This window comes from Phoxinus phoxinus (assembly GCF_949152265.1).
Source record: "Phoxinus phoxinus genome assembly, chromosome: 4".
Taxonomy (NCBI): Eukaryota; Metazoa; Chordata; class Actinopteri; order Cypriniformes; family Leuciscidae; genus Phoxinus; species Phoxinus phoxinus.
Genome location: NC_136879.1, coordinates 41996322 through 42009982, shown reverse-complemented (window position 1 = coordinate 42009982; position 13661 = coordinate 41996322). Strand labels below are relative to the sequence as shown.

Below are 13661 nucleotides of genomic sequence, written 5' to 3'. Positions count from 1 at the left end.
CACACAGACAGACACACACAGACAGACACACACAGACAGACACACACGTCCAGGAGATATTTTTAGGACCATCATGCGGTTTCATTCCATGACGAGTCCTGCTTTATACTTTGGGCTTGAATATGACCTGGAGATGTTCTAGTAAGATTCACCATGAGTAAAGAATGAAGAAGAGAAGAAAGAAATATTAAAACACGAAGACTAAAAACATACCCAAAGATATTAGTGATGGAATCCAGCAGTCCGCCAGGAGGAAGAGGAGGAGGCTGAGACACTCGTTTACTGAAGAACAACAGAACACACACACACACACACAGTTTTAGCTAGAGCATTTTGAGGACAGCATGAGTTGTGGAATTTGTGTGTGTGTGTGTGTGTGATAGAATGAGTGAGTGTGTATGCGAGTGTGTGAGCAAGCGAGTGTGTGAGCAAGCGAGTGTGTGAGAGTAACTGTGTGTGTGTGAGTGACCAAGTGTGTATGTGAGTGTATGAGTGGGGAAGCGAGTGTGTGTGTGTGTGTGTGTGTGTGTGTGTGTGTGTGTGTGTGTGTGTGTGTGTGTGTGTGTGTGAGCGAGTGACTGACCGAACGAGTGTGTGAGTGACCGAGTGTGTATGTGAGTAAGTGAGTGAGTGAGTGTGTGAGTGACCGAGTGTGTATGTGAGTGTGTGTGTGTGTGTGAGTGACCGAGTGTGTATGTGAGTGTGTGTATGAGTGAGTGAGTGTGAGTGAGTGACCGAGTGTGTATGTGAGTGACCGACCGAGTGTGTGTGTGAGTGACCGACCGAGTGTGTGTGTATGAGTGAGTGTGTGAGTGACCGAGTGTGTATGTGAGTGACCGACCGAGTGTGTGTGTGAGTGACCGACCGAGTGTGTGTGTATGAGTGAGTGAGCGAGTGAGTGACCGAGTGTGTATGTGAGTGTGTGTGTGTGTGTGTGAGTGAGTGAGTGAGTGAGTGTCCGAGTGTGTATGTGAGTGTGTGTATGAGTGAGTGAGTGTGTGAGTGACCGAGTGTGTATGCGAGTGTGTGTGTATGAGTGAGTGAGTGACCGAGTGTGTATGTAAGTGTGTGTGTGTGTGTGTGAGTGACCGAGTGTGTATGTGAGTGTGTGTATGAGTGAGTGAGTGTGTGAGTGACCGAGTGTGTATGTGAGTGTGTGAGTGTGTGTGTGTGTGTGAGTGAGTGAGAGTGACCGACCGAGTGTGTATTTGAGTGTGAGTGTGTGAGTGACCGAGTGTCTATGTGTGTGTGTGTGTGTGTGTGAGTGAGTGACCGAGTGTGTATGTGAGTGTGTTTGCGAGTGTGTGTGTGAGTGAGTGTCCGAGTGTGTATGTGAGTGTGTGAGTGTGTGTGTGTGTGAGTGACCGAGTGTGTATGTAAGTGTGTGTATGAGTGAGTGAGTGTGTGAGTGACCGAGTGTGTATGTGAGTGTGTGAGTGTGTGTGAGTGAGTGAGAGTGACCGACCGAGTGTGTATTTGAGTGTGAGTGTGTGAGTGAGTGAGTGAGTGTGTGAGTGACCGAGTGTCTATGTGTGTGTGTGTGTGTGTGTGTGTGTGTGTGAGTGAGTGACCGAGTGTGTATGTGAGTGTGTTTGCGAGTGTGTGTGTGAGTGAGTGACCGAGTGTGTATGTGAGTGAGTGTATGAGTGAGTGAGTGAGTGACCGAGTGTGTATGTGAGAGTGTGTGTATGTGAGAGTGTGTGTATGTGAGTGTGTGAGTGAGTGAGTGTGTGTGTATGCGAGTGTGTGTATGAGTGAGTGAGTGTGTGTGTGAGTGAGTGAGTGACCGAGTTCGTATGCGAGTGTGTGTATGAGTGAGTGAGTGTGTGTGTGAGTGAGTGAGTGAGTGTGAGTGAGTGTGTGTGTGAGTGAGTGACCGAGTGCGTATGCGAGTGTGTGTATGAGTGAGTGAGTGAGTGTGTGTGTGTGTGAGTGAGTGAGTGAGTGAGTGAGTGAGTGAGTGTGTGTGTGTGTGAGTGAGTGAGTGAGTGTGTGTGTGAGTGAGTGAGTGTGTGTGTGTGTGTGTGTGTGTGTGTGTGTGTGTGAGTGAGTGACCGAGTGCGTATGCGAGTGTGTGTATGAGTGAGTGAGTGTGTGTGTGAGTGAGTGAGTGAGTGAGTGTGTGTGTGTGTGAGTGAGTGAGTGAGTGAGTGTGTGAGTGAGTGAGTGAGTGACCGAGTGCGTATGCGAGTGTGTGTATATCTGTGTGTGTGATTGAGTGAGAGTGAGTGAGTGTGTGTGTGAGTGAGTGAGTGAGTGACCGAGTGCGTATGCGAGTGTGTGTTTACCTGGGTGTGCGATTGAGCTGTCTGCTTGGTGACGTTTCACCCGTTGCCTTCCCAGCATCCTCTGAGAGAACTTCGATGTCATCATCTCTAGACCAATCAGACACCAGCATCCAATGAGATTTCAATGATTTACCGGTAATAGGATTCCCAACAACAACATTTTATTTGAAATAATGTGATAACAGGATAATATGCTGCATTTTATATGGTTTAAAACAATATACAATATGCCCTCATAAAATGTAAACTCTACACACACACAAACACACACACACACACACACACACACAAACACACACACACACACACACACAAACACACACACACACCAAAAAAAAAGGGGGAAAATATTATCCTTTAATGGAAAAAGTAATAAAACCTTAAACTTACTTCATTGGCAACAAACTAAAATAAATTTAAGTTCTAAAATTACAGAATTACAAAACATGACATTGTAAAACAAATTACTAGACCTTAAACTTAAATGAAAACTGGAAATATAAAAATAAAAGCTAAATCAAATTAATAATATCATATCAATATCATATAATAGCATATAAATAATACTAAAATAACACTGTACTGGATATGAATGCATCATTTTAATAAAAAGTGTGTTCACAGAGAGTGCTCTCACTACAGAAATGTCCATAACTGGAGATCTCAGTTTCATAAATGAATGAAAATGAATGAAACCAAACAAAACCTCAAGCAAACTTATGAACACACACTTATGAACACACACTTATGAACACACACTTACTGGTCTATGGGAAGCGGTTCCTTCGCTGCGTCCGCCAGCTCCTTCTGAAGCTTGGCCTGTCTGCGCCTGCGACGACATCGATGTGTTCAACAACACACTGAGCAAACACACATTTAAACTCTACAGAAGCTCCCCCAGTCAGATTCAAACAGCCAATCAGGAGGTCAGGAAACGGGTGGCGCCCGGCTTCATTGTGTTTAAACGACGCTTAACGACTGATCAGTTAATCAGCGAGACTGAGAACGAGGTTCAGATCACACACATATGGGCCGTTAACGACTCCTGGCCAACATCAGCTCCCCCCACACACTGAGATTAAAAGTAAAAGCTTGAATAACACAAAGGGTGTGTGTTATTACAGGCAGAAAATACTCCAAAATCAATATTTTTTAAGTTAAAGTGCCCCGATTATGGTATTTTAAAGGTTTTGGCCTCTCCTAATATAGATAAACATGCATCCAAGTCAAAAACACTCATTTTTCTCAACATATTCATTGCAGTGGTGTGTGAAACGCTCCGTTCAAAGAGTCACCCTGCCTCCCAATGTCATACTATCCGTCCTAAACAGTGTGTGTGATTAGAATAAGTGAGTTCCAAAGCCTAGTGTGTTGAAAAGAGTGTCTATTCCCGGTGGATTTTCGAAGCGTGTGGATCCGTGCTCACTATAACCGTAGATATACATAATAAAGGCTAGATGTCTCGTAAAGCGCTGTCGGGATGATTTTGGTTTCGCGTATCTACCCCGACGTGATAAAACTCTGTCTAAAATGTTTAAGGCCAGACAAGTAGTTTGTTTAGGCTTGGTTTGCAGGGAATTACAAACATGCGCACATAACTATATAATTAATTCTTAATGCGCACGTGAGCGCCATCAGTGTTTCTCACAGGTTCGCGTTTAAAGTGTGTGTAGAGAGAACGGTGTCGTCTTAGCGGTCTCTAGTTTCATAACTAATGATCGTTGCGACGGAAGTGAATCAATCAAAACTAACTTTAGCTGGAAAATATCTTTATTCAAGAACCGCTATAAAGCCAAAAACAATCTGTTACCTTAAATTATACGTTTATCTCTGTAAAGCAGCTTTGAAACAATCTACACTGTTAAAAGCGCTATATAAATGAGGATGACTTGAAAGATCATGTCTGGTTCTTCAGTATAAGAGTGTTTCTGACCTGGTGTCCTTCTCGTTCTCAGCGTTGAGTCTGTTGGCCTCCTGGGCTTTCTCCGCCATCCAGCGCGTCACCAGCTCCTGATTGTCCTCCAGGGTTTTCCGTAGTTTCTCCTCCAGAGCGCTGAACGTGATCTGCAGGGCGTCGTACTCATCTCGCAGCGTCTGATTGGCTCGTTCCAAATCGGACAGAGAGTTTCGGAGGTCACGACACTCCCCTTCCAGACGCGAGATCTGCTGGTGATAGTCCAACATCCTGGAAAAACACACGTTAAGTATAAAAAATATATACTATAAAGAATATTTATACACAGGTGAAACTGGAAAAATGAGAATATGGTGCAAAAGTTCATTTATTTCAGTAATTCAACTTAAAAGGTGAAACTAATATATTATATAGACTCATTACATGCAAAGTGAGATATTTCAAGCCTTTATTTGTTATAATTGTGATGATTATGGCGTACAGATTATGAAAACCTTTTCACAATATTCCAATGTTGAATTTGGGGTTTTCATAATCTGTAAGCCATAATCATCACAATTATAACTAATAAAGGCTTGAAATATCTCACTTTGCATGTAATGAGTCTATATAATATATTAGTTTCACCTTTTAAGTTGAATTACTGAAATAAATGAACTTTTGCACCATATTCTCATTTTTCACCTGTATATAGCAAATCTCAGCTGTGAGATTGTTTATATAATCTCAAAATGTGATTATAATGGCGATTTGACACGTGAATCCATAACTCGGCTTGTAAAACTGTACTTTACAGTGTCCTTGTTACATATACTTACCATAGTAATAACAGTAAATTATGCATAATTACATGTAACTAACCCTCAACCAGTGTTCGGGGAAATGCATTACAAGTAACTTGAGTTATGTAATCGGATTACTTTCTCAAGTAACTAGTAAAGTAACGCATTACTTTTAAAATTTACAACAAAATATCTGAGTTACTTTTTCAAATAAGTAACGCAAGTTACTTTATTTACCCATTTACTGACAGCTCTTCTGTCCTCATGTTGAGACGTGTGTGTCTGTGTGTGTGTGTGTGTGTGTGTGTGTGTGAACATGATGTTTATTGTAGTTCTAGACTAAATGTGAGCATTTACTCATCTCACTTGCACACAAAAACATATTCAATATTCCTCAAAATGAATTAAATCAGTGAAATGCAGAATCAGAATACTATGCAAACCTCCAATAACTAAATATGTTAAATAAAACATACATTTTAATGCACTTAATCTCACTTTATTGACCAATGTACTTCTGACCTTCGATGATTCAGTTGAATAAGCAGAAATGACTATAGAAAGATAGAAAGATTTGCTTTCCTCTACTGTACACATGTCCTTCAGCCTGAGGATTATTATTTCACTTTTGGTGTGAACGGGTCTTTACATTTGCCCAAAAATACAACTTTTGTGTTATAAAAAAACAAGCCCAGCCCAGGTGGGGAAAAAAAGTAACGCAAAAGTAACGTAACGCATTACTTTTCTAAAAAAGTAACTAAGTAATGCAATTAGTTACTTTTTAAGGGAATAACGCAATATTGTAATGCATTACTTTTGAAAGTAACTTTCCCCAACACTGCCCTCAACCAAACCCTAACTCTATAGTAAGTACATGTAGTTGCGTAATATTACCCAGCACTTAAATATATAATTACACTGTAACAATGACACCTTAAAATACAGTGTAACCACTTTTTCTTTATCTTGTTACATAATTAGTGCTGGGCAACGATTAATTGCATCTAAAATAAAAGTTTGTGTTTACATAATGTGTGTGTGTGCTGTGTATAATTATTTTGTATATATAAATACACACACATGCATGTATATATATATATAATGTGTATATATAATTTAGATTATATATAAATAACACATTTTTCTTAAATATACATGCATGTGTGTGTGTATTTATATATACAAAATAATTATACACAGCACACATTATGTAAACACAAACTTTTATTTTGGATGTGATTAATCGTTGCCCAGCACTAATTATAAGAGAAATCAATATTAACATCATGATTTTCTGTAAAGCTACTTTAAAAATATGCATTATGAAAATAAATTTGACTTGAGATTATCCCGCTGACACATGAAGAGCGCACATAATAAACTCACTTGGCTTCATTACTCTGGATCTCTTTGTCTTTCTGCTGAATCTGGTTGTTTAGTTCGATCACGTTCTGAGCCAACTGCAAAAAAAACACACAAAGATATATTTATTGCCATGCTTTCTGACATAAAATAAACACAAAAATACAATGATTTGAAGCATTTTAATTTTTAACACCTTTAATAAACAGCAACATTTACTAAAACAATTACATATATGAATAATGCCCATTAAAATCACTGAATCTGAGTCTTTAACTGATTTAATGAAAGGGAAGGTTAGTACCTATAAAAATCTAGTTTAAACACTCTCATTCTGAGTCACAAGTCAAGGATTGTAACACTAGTGTTGACTGGGAAGAGTGGAGCTGCTGAATATGTAAATGTGGTCGTTGGCATGTAAATGTCAGTGTGAGTGCTGTCGTAACCGCAGAGCACATCCCATCATTCACCTCTCCTCGTTTCTTGTGCAGCTCCGTCAGCTCCTCCTGATGTTTGATCCTCATCTGAGCCATTTCCTGCTGCAGGGAGTCACTGCGGCCACCGTCAACGCCCGGACTGCACACACACACACACACACACGTTTGTTTCACTGTATTACTGAGGACATTGCATAGACTTCCATTGACTTTATATCAGGTTACTGATGTTTTCTGTGGCCTAAACCAACCAATCACAGAAACATGCATCACTCACTCACTCACTCACTCACTCACTCACTCACTCACTCACTCACTCACTCAATCACTCACTCACTCACTCACTCACTCACTCACTCACTCACTCACACACTCACTCACACACTCACTCACTCACTCACTCACTCACTCACTCACACACTCACTCACACACTCACTCACACACTCACTCACTCACTCACTCACTCACTCACTCACTCACACACTCACTCACACACTCACTCACACACTCACTCACACACTCACTCACACACTCACTCACACACTCACTCACACACTCACTCACTCACTCACTCACACACTCACTCACTCACTCACACTCACTCACTCACTCACACACTCACTCACTCACTCACTCACACACTCACTCACTCACACACTCACTCACACACTCACTCACACACTCACACACTCACTCACTCACTCACTCACTCACTCACTCACTCACTCACTCACTCACTCACTCACACACTCACTCACTCACACACTCACTCACACACTCACTCTCTCACTCACTCACTCACTCACTCACTCACTCACTCACTCACTCACTCACTCACTCACTCACTCACTCATCTTCATTTCTCTGTCAACTACTGATCATGTTACTTTTTTGTATGGATAATTGTTTCCTCTCCATTAAAGGATTAGTTCACTTTTAAAAAAACTTTTGCTGATAATTTACTCACCCCGATGTCATCCAAGATGTCCATGTCTTTCTTTCTTCAGTGGAAAAGAAATTAAGGTTTTTGATGAACACATTTCTCCATATAATGGACGTCAATGGGCCCCAAACGGGTCAAGGTCCAGATGACAGTGTCAGCGCCGCTTCAACGGGCTTTAAACGACACCAGACGATGAATACGGACGGGTCTTATCTAGCGAAACCATCGTCATTTCAAACATAAATAAAAAGGTTTAAGTTTTATAAGCACAAGCGCTCGCCTTGCTCTGTTCTGTGATGCGCGTTCGTGACGTCACGTAATACACAGTTGCGTTGAAAAGCTCACGCTTGACGAGTCAGTGTTTACAGATGTGCGGAACGAGGAACATACACACATATTCAAATGTCTTTGTGTCAGTTTATTGTTTAAAATGCCCATCTCGTGTGTGTATCCTGGTGTTGGAATATTAAAAAGCCTAAAAGAAAATTTTCGTCAGGACAGAAATGTTTTACTTTTCACAGAAGCGTGACCTTTACAGCGTAACTGCGTATCACGTGACGTCACAGAACGCGCATCACAGAACAGAGCAAGGCGAGCGTTTGTGCTTATAAAACTTAAACTTGTTTATTTATTTTTGAAATGACGATGGTTTCGTTAGATAAGACCCGTATTCATCGTCTGGTGTCGTTTAAAGCCCGTTGAAGCGGCGCTGACACTGTCATCTGGACCTTGACCCGTTTGGTCCCCATTGACGTCCATTATATGGAGAAATGTGTTCATCAAAAACCTTCATTTCTTTTCCACTGAAGAAAGAAAGACATTTTACATTTTACATTTATTCATTTAGCTGACGCTTTTATCCAAAGCGACTTACAATTGCTATATATAAGAGGTCGCACGCCTCTGGAGCAACTAAGGGTTAAGTGTCTTGCTCAGGGACACATTGGTGTCTCACAGTGGATTCGAACCCGGGTCTCTCACACTAAAGGCAAGTGTCTTATCCATTGCGCCATCACCACACATGGACATCTTGGATGACATCGGGGTGAGTCAATTATCAGCAAAAGTTTTTTTTAAAGTGAACTAATCCTTTAAGTAACGTTCTTCTCGCTACACATATTATTTCCTCTCAATGTTACCACAGATTAGATGTGATGAATACCTGAGGTCGTGTCTGTTCTGATGCTCATACTTGTCGGTCTGGAGACGTTCAGAAAACACAACCTGAAGATCAGACCTCTCCAACAACCGGTTATCTGGAGACACACACAAATTGTGCGACATTTAGTAGGAAAGTTATAAAAACAAGAGGAGACCCTGTGCATTTGACTGGCTCATGGATTGTTTGATATATACCGGTAATATTACTATATACACACATAGACATATATATATATATATAATAATAATTTCCAGCTCACTTAACAAGAAATAAACTTTGTCTAAATCAACTTTGAAAAAAGTCAATAGCTTTTAACCCTTAAAGACAGATAAAATAAAATAACTATTGTTCTTAAATGTTTAATAACTTTTGAACCGCTAATCCAATCTGTATGCTTTAAAAAGTCCCGTAAAGAGGAGATTCGCGGCTTTGGACATTCAGAGGCTCCGTAGTGAATGTGATCGCATCATCAGGTTTTGATCAGCATTGATTCGTCGTAGAAACACATGTGGTTTGTTTCTCTGAGCCAAACAGGAATGATTGTTGATGCTTAGTCCCATCCTCATGCCCAGATTGGTTTATATATATATATATATATGTCACTTTTGCTTCTGTGTTCTATTACAATGTTTTCTATTTATTTTACTTCCTGAACTTTTTTGGACACATCTACATTGTCAGTAAATTGAAAAACACACACCAGCTTTTCACTGAAAATCGCCTATAATAATGTTGTAATAAATGGCTCAGGGATTGTTACATGTAGTTAAAATTTCATCTGGATATCTAGAATATCCAAGTAAAACTTTCTAAAGCAAAAATCCAAACTTCAGGAGGATTTGTTTGAGTTGAGTAAAAAAAAAAATCTCTAAAAATGTGCTATCGTTTTTCTTAAATCTGGTAAATTCATCCATTCCAAGACAAAAATAATGAAAAATTGGGAATTGAAATGAGCTAGATGGAGACTTCAGGTTCTCCTGTTTAAAATGATATAAGGCACTTGATGCTGAACCGCTATGATGGGTTAGAGAAACAAAGAAAAGAACAGGCGAGTCAGGCGCTCCAAAAATGTTCAGGTCTTTAAGGGTTAATATTATCTTGATTTATATATTTTTATTTTATTTATTTATTTATTATATTTTATTGTTTGTTTTCTGGGCCTTGTAAAGCACTGTGGACAACACCAGTTGTTTGTCAACGTGCTATACAAATAAAATGGTATTGTATTGTAAAGAAAGAAAGAAAGAAAGAAAGAAAGAAAGAAAGAAAGAAAGAAAGAAAGAAAGAAAGAAAGAAAGAAAGAAAGAAAGAAAGAAAGAAAGAAAGAAAGAAAGAAAGAAAGAAAGAGTGAGTCTGTCTTACACTGGTGTATGATCTCCTCAAAGGCCTGACGCTGCACTCGGTCTCTCTGTTTCAGCTGCTCCACAACATGACGTTTCCACAAACACCCGACTCCACGTCCAGCCATCTCCTCCTGCACACACACACACACACACACACACACACACGAGTGTTTCTTAATCCAGGGCACGTTCAGCCCACAGGGAAAAGAGGAAGATCTCTCCTCAACTCAGGAGGAAGTGACTCAAAATCAAACACAGGAAAATGAAATATTTGTGGTCATAGTTTGAGCAGAAATTACTCTAATAAACACACAGATCACAGAGAATTACTCTAATAAACACACAGATCACAGATAATTACTCTAATAAACACACAGATCATTACTCTAATAAACACACACAGATCACAGATAATTACTCTAGATTAATCTCCACAGACCCACAAATATGATCATCTTCATGCCGAAGGACAGTGTTTTTCATATTTTTTTATGAAGTTTTATTCATATTTTGAATTATACATTTTAGCTTTTATGTTAATTTTAGTTAAATGTTTTGATCATTTCATTTTGTGCTTTTTTCATTTGATTAGTTTTTTGTTTAGAGATTTTATCTCTCTATTTAGGCTTAATTCATTTTCCTTTCCTTCAATTTCAATTAATAATTTTAGTACTTATTAAGCTTATTTCAGTTTATTGCCAAGGCAACATTTCTGATTTTCGTTTAAAAATACAATTTTTTTATTTTATTTAATTAAATGTATTTGTTTATTTACAGTTACTAAATTGTGTGTGTGTGTGTGTGTGTGTGTATATATATATATATATATATATACATAACTTTCATTAAAAAATGATTACTGATTACATTAAATAATACCTGGCAGATCATTAATGCACATTTAAAGAGTATTGTACTCTACATACATGTTATATTTTCATGAATCTGCTCATGACTTATTTCAAGATATTTCAAGTTATTTGATCACGCGTGGTTGATATGAGTCGTTGGATCAGATATTTATGACAATAAGTAATAATCAATCACACAGGGTTCATATGAATCAGATTATGAGATCTGCCATGTCATTCTAGCAGCAGGATCGAAATAAACCTCGCATGATGCTGAATCACGAGTGCTGAAAACATGCAAGACAGTTGACAGTTGAGAAATGGAAAATATAAATAATAATAATACGAGGGGGAAACACTGACAGATCTCTGACAGATATGCTATCAATTGAACTGATCATTTGTCACAGCGCCTTCCGAGAACACACTTACACAAACCGCAGAATGTGTAATCTGATTATGAATAGCGTCATTATTAATGAATAATCAGTAGTTGTTGTGTTTTTCAGTTATTTTAATGAGCTATATCAGATCTGCAGAAGCTAATCGCTGCACTTGACTTTCACTTTTAATAAACAGCAGGTTTACTTTACCTCACAGCATCTAAACGCGTCCTCGCTAGTTTAGATGGATTCTTCTTAATGATAAAAAATAATTAATCCGTCTAATAAGAGCCGAACCGTGTCATTTGAGGTTTATTCGGACAGGTTTCACGCTAACCCACTCCAGACTGAAGGATCACGGACGCCATTTTGGCTCAACAGACGTACGTTTCCTGCTGCGCCGTCGCAGGCGTTTGACGTCACGACCGCATGTTGTTTTCCCTTCGAAAATCAAACTTTATTTGAAGCCTTCATCATGATATGACTCATTAGTAAACGAAAAGAAGAGCAAATACATAATGTATAGAGAGGGTAACGATGTAGAAACAGAGTGTATACATATAGAAATAGGGTAATGATGACATATTTTTAAGATTTATGTTAGAGTGTGACACGAAAACACGTCCATTTTGAAAACAGGGTGAGAATTTTAATTGTATTGTGAATCTGAATCTCCAATAAACCTCTATCATAAAGTATTTTTGGGGTATATAGTCAACAATTTTTTTATATTCTTTTTTAGTTAGAGAGTTTAGAGTTAATATTACGCAGTTTTGTACGTTTTTATATATCTTTCTCTATGAAAGTCACAAGAACAGTGTTTCAAAACAGCCATTTTGATCGATCTGAAATAATAGATTTTGAATAGAAATAGTGTCTGTTTTAGAGTCAGTGAGTGAGTGTGTGTGTGTGAGTGTGTGTGAGTGTGTGCGTAAGTGAGTGTGTGCGTGCGTAAGTGAGTGTGTGTGTGTGTGAGTGAGTCTGTGTGAGATTGAGTGATTTATTTCTATTTCTATAGATTTATTTTTTCATTGTCTGACTCTGATATGTATGACTTTTCAAGAGATATCAAGATAAGAGTTATAATTACATTGTTTTATCAAACTTTATTGTCATATCCGATTCAAGGTCTATCAGAAAGGAGTAAATCTCATTTAACTTTTTTTAAAATGTTAGTTTTTTTGTACCGAAAGGAATCAACGAGATTTGTACAATCCGCACACTATATAAATATACACTTTTTTTACACTGATAACTGGAAAACATTAAATAAAACACTGCACAATTGCAAAACTTCACAGAACTGTTTTATTCACATGAAACACACATATAACAGCAAAACACCAGAACAGACGATGTAACATTTATATAACATACTAAAATTCACATGACATAACAGTATTAAAGTCAATATGAAACATGAGATTAAATGAAAAAACAAATGTACAGCAGGTGTTTCATATTAAAATAAAGTCTGATTGATATTTTGCTGACATCAGCCAAAAATTAGAAAAATATTACATTTTGATGCAAGATTATGATTAAATCATGCACACATAAGAACAGTTATATTTAAACTATAATAATATTTCACAATAAATGCATAAGAATATGCAAGTAAATGCATAAAATTGTGCAATAAACATGACTATGAGGGCAATAGCACTTTCAAGAACGTTGGGCAATTACATAATGCTGAGTTTTAAGATGCAAGTACTAAAAAAGCATGTCCATGTAAAAAAGAAGAAGAAGAAGAAGAAAACGAAAGGAAAGGTATAAGAATCCCCTCAGACATAAGCTTTGGAGAGGGTGTTCTCTGACGGCGCTGATCTGTAGATCTTCTGCGGCTGTGTAGCGCTGTAGTTATAACTCTGAGCCCTGAGAGAGAGAGAGAGAGATTTATGTTTTGTTTGTTTTATTACACACACACACACCACTGAAAGTACATATATACTGTATTTTTACTTAAAGGGGGGGGGGGGGGGGGGGGGTAAAATGCTCTTTTCACAAGATGTAAAGTAAGTCTCTGATGTCCCCAGAGTGTGTGTGTGAAGTTTTAGCACAAAATACCCCCATAGATATTTTTATATATCATGTTAAAATCGTCACTTTTTGAGGGTGAGCAAAAACACACCGTTTTGTGTCTGTCCCTTTAAATGCAAATGAGCTGCTGCTCCCGGCACAGGGGGCGGAG

General features: G+C 38.4%; 2 protein-coding genes across 5 annotated transcripts in view; both read right to left on the bottom strand.

Moving 5' to 3' along the window:
* The window catches only part of atg16l1 (ATG16 autophagy related 16-like 1), a 30155-nt gene extending 18259 nt beyond the window's left edge, over positions 1–11896 (bottom strand). The window contains exons 1-9 of one of the 4 annotated variants that reach the window (XM_079609116.1): positions 11678–11896; positions 10253–10364; positions 8891–8984; positions 6818–6923; positions 6372–6445; positions 4222–4473; positions 3052–3117; positions 2289–2375; positions 214–282 (exon numbers count right to left, since the gene is read on the bottom strand). In XM_079609116.1, the coding sequence (XP_079465242.1) occupies positions 214–282; positions 2289–2375; positions 3052–3117; positions 4222–4473; positions 6372–6445; positions 6818–6923; positions 8891–8984; positions 10253–10358 (854 nt within the window). In that variant the 5' untranslated portion in view covers positions 10359–10364; positions 11678–11896. The remainder of the gene's footprint in view (positions 1–213; positions 283–2288; positions 2376–3051; positions 3118–4221; positions 4474–6371; positions 6446–6817; positions 6924–8890; positions 8985–10252; positions 10365–11677) is intronic. The other 3 variants (XM_079609114.1, XM_079609115.1, XM_079609117.1) reach the window with 3 other exon arrangements.
* Positions 11897–12757: 861 nt separating this feature from the next.
* The window catches only part of cldn15lb (claudin 15-like b), a 12815-nt gene continuing 11911 nt past the window's right edge, over positions 12758–13661 (bottom strand). The window contains exon 6 of the mRNA XM_079609347.1: positions 12758–13345. Coding sequence (XP_079465473.1) covers positions 13255–13345 — 91 coding nt within the window. The 3' untranslated portion in view covers positions 12758–13254. The remainder of the gene's footprint in view (positions 13346–13661) is intronic.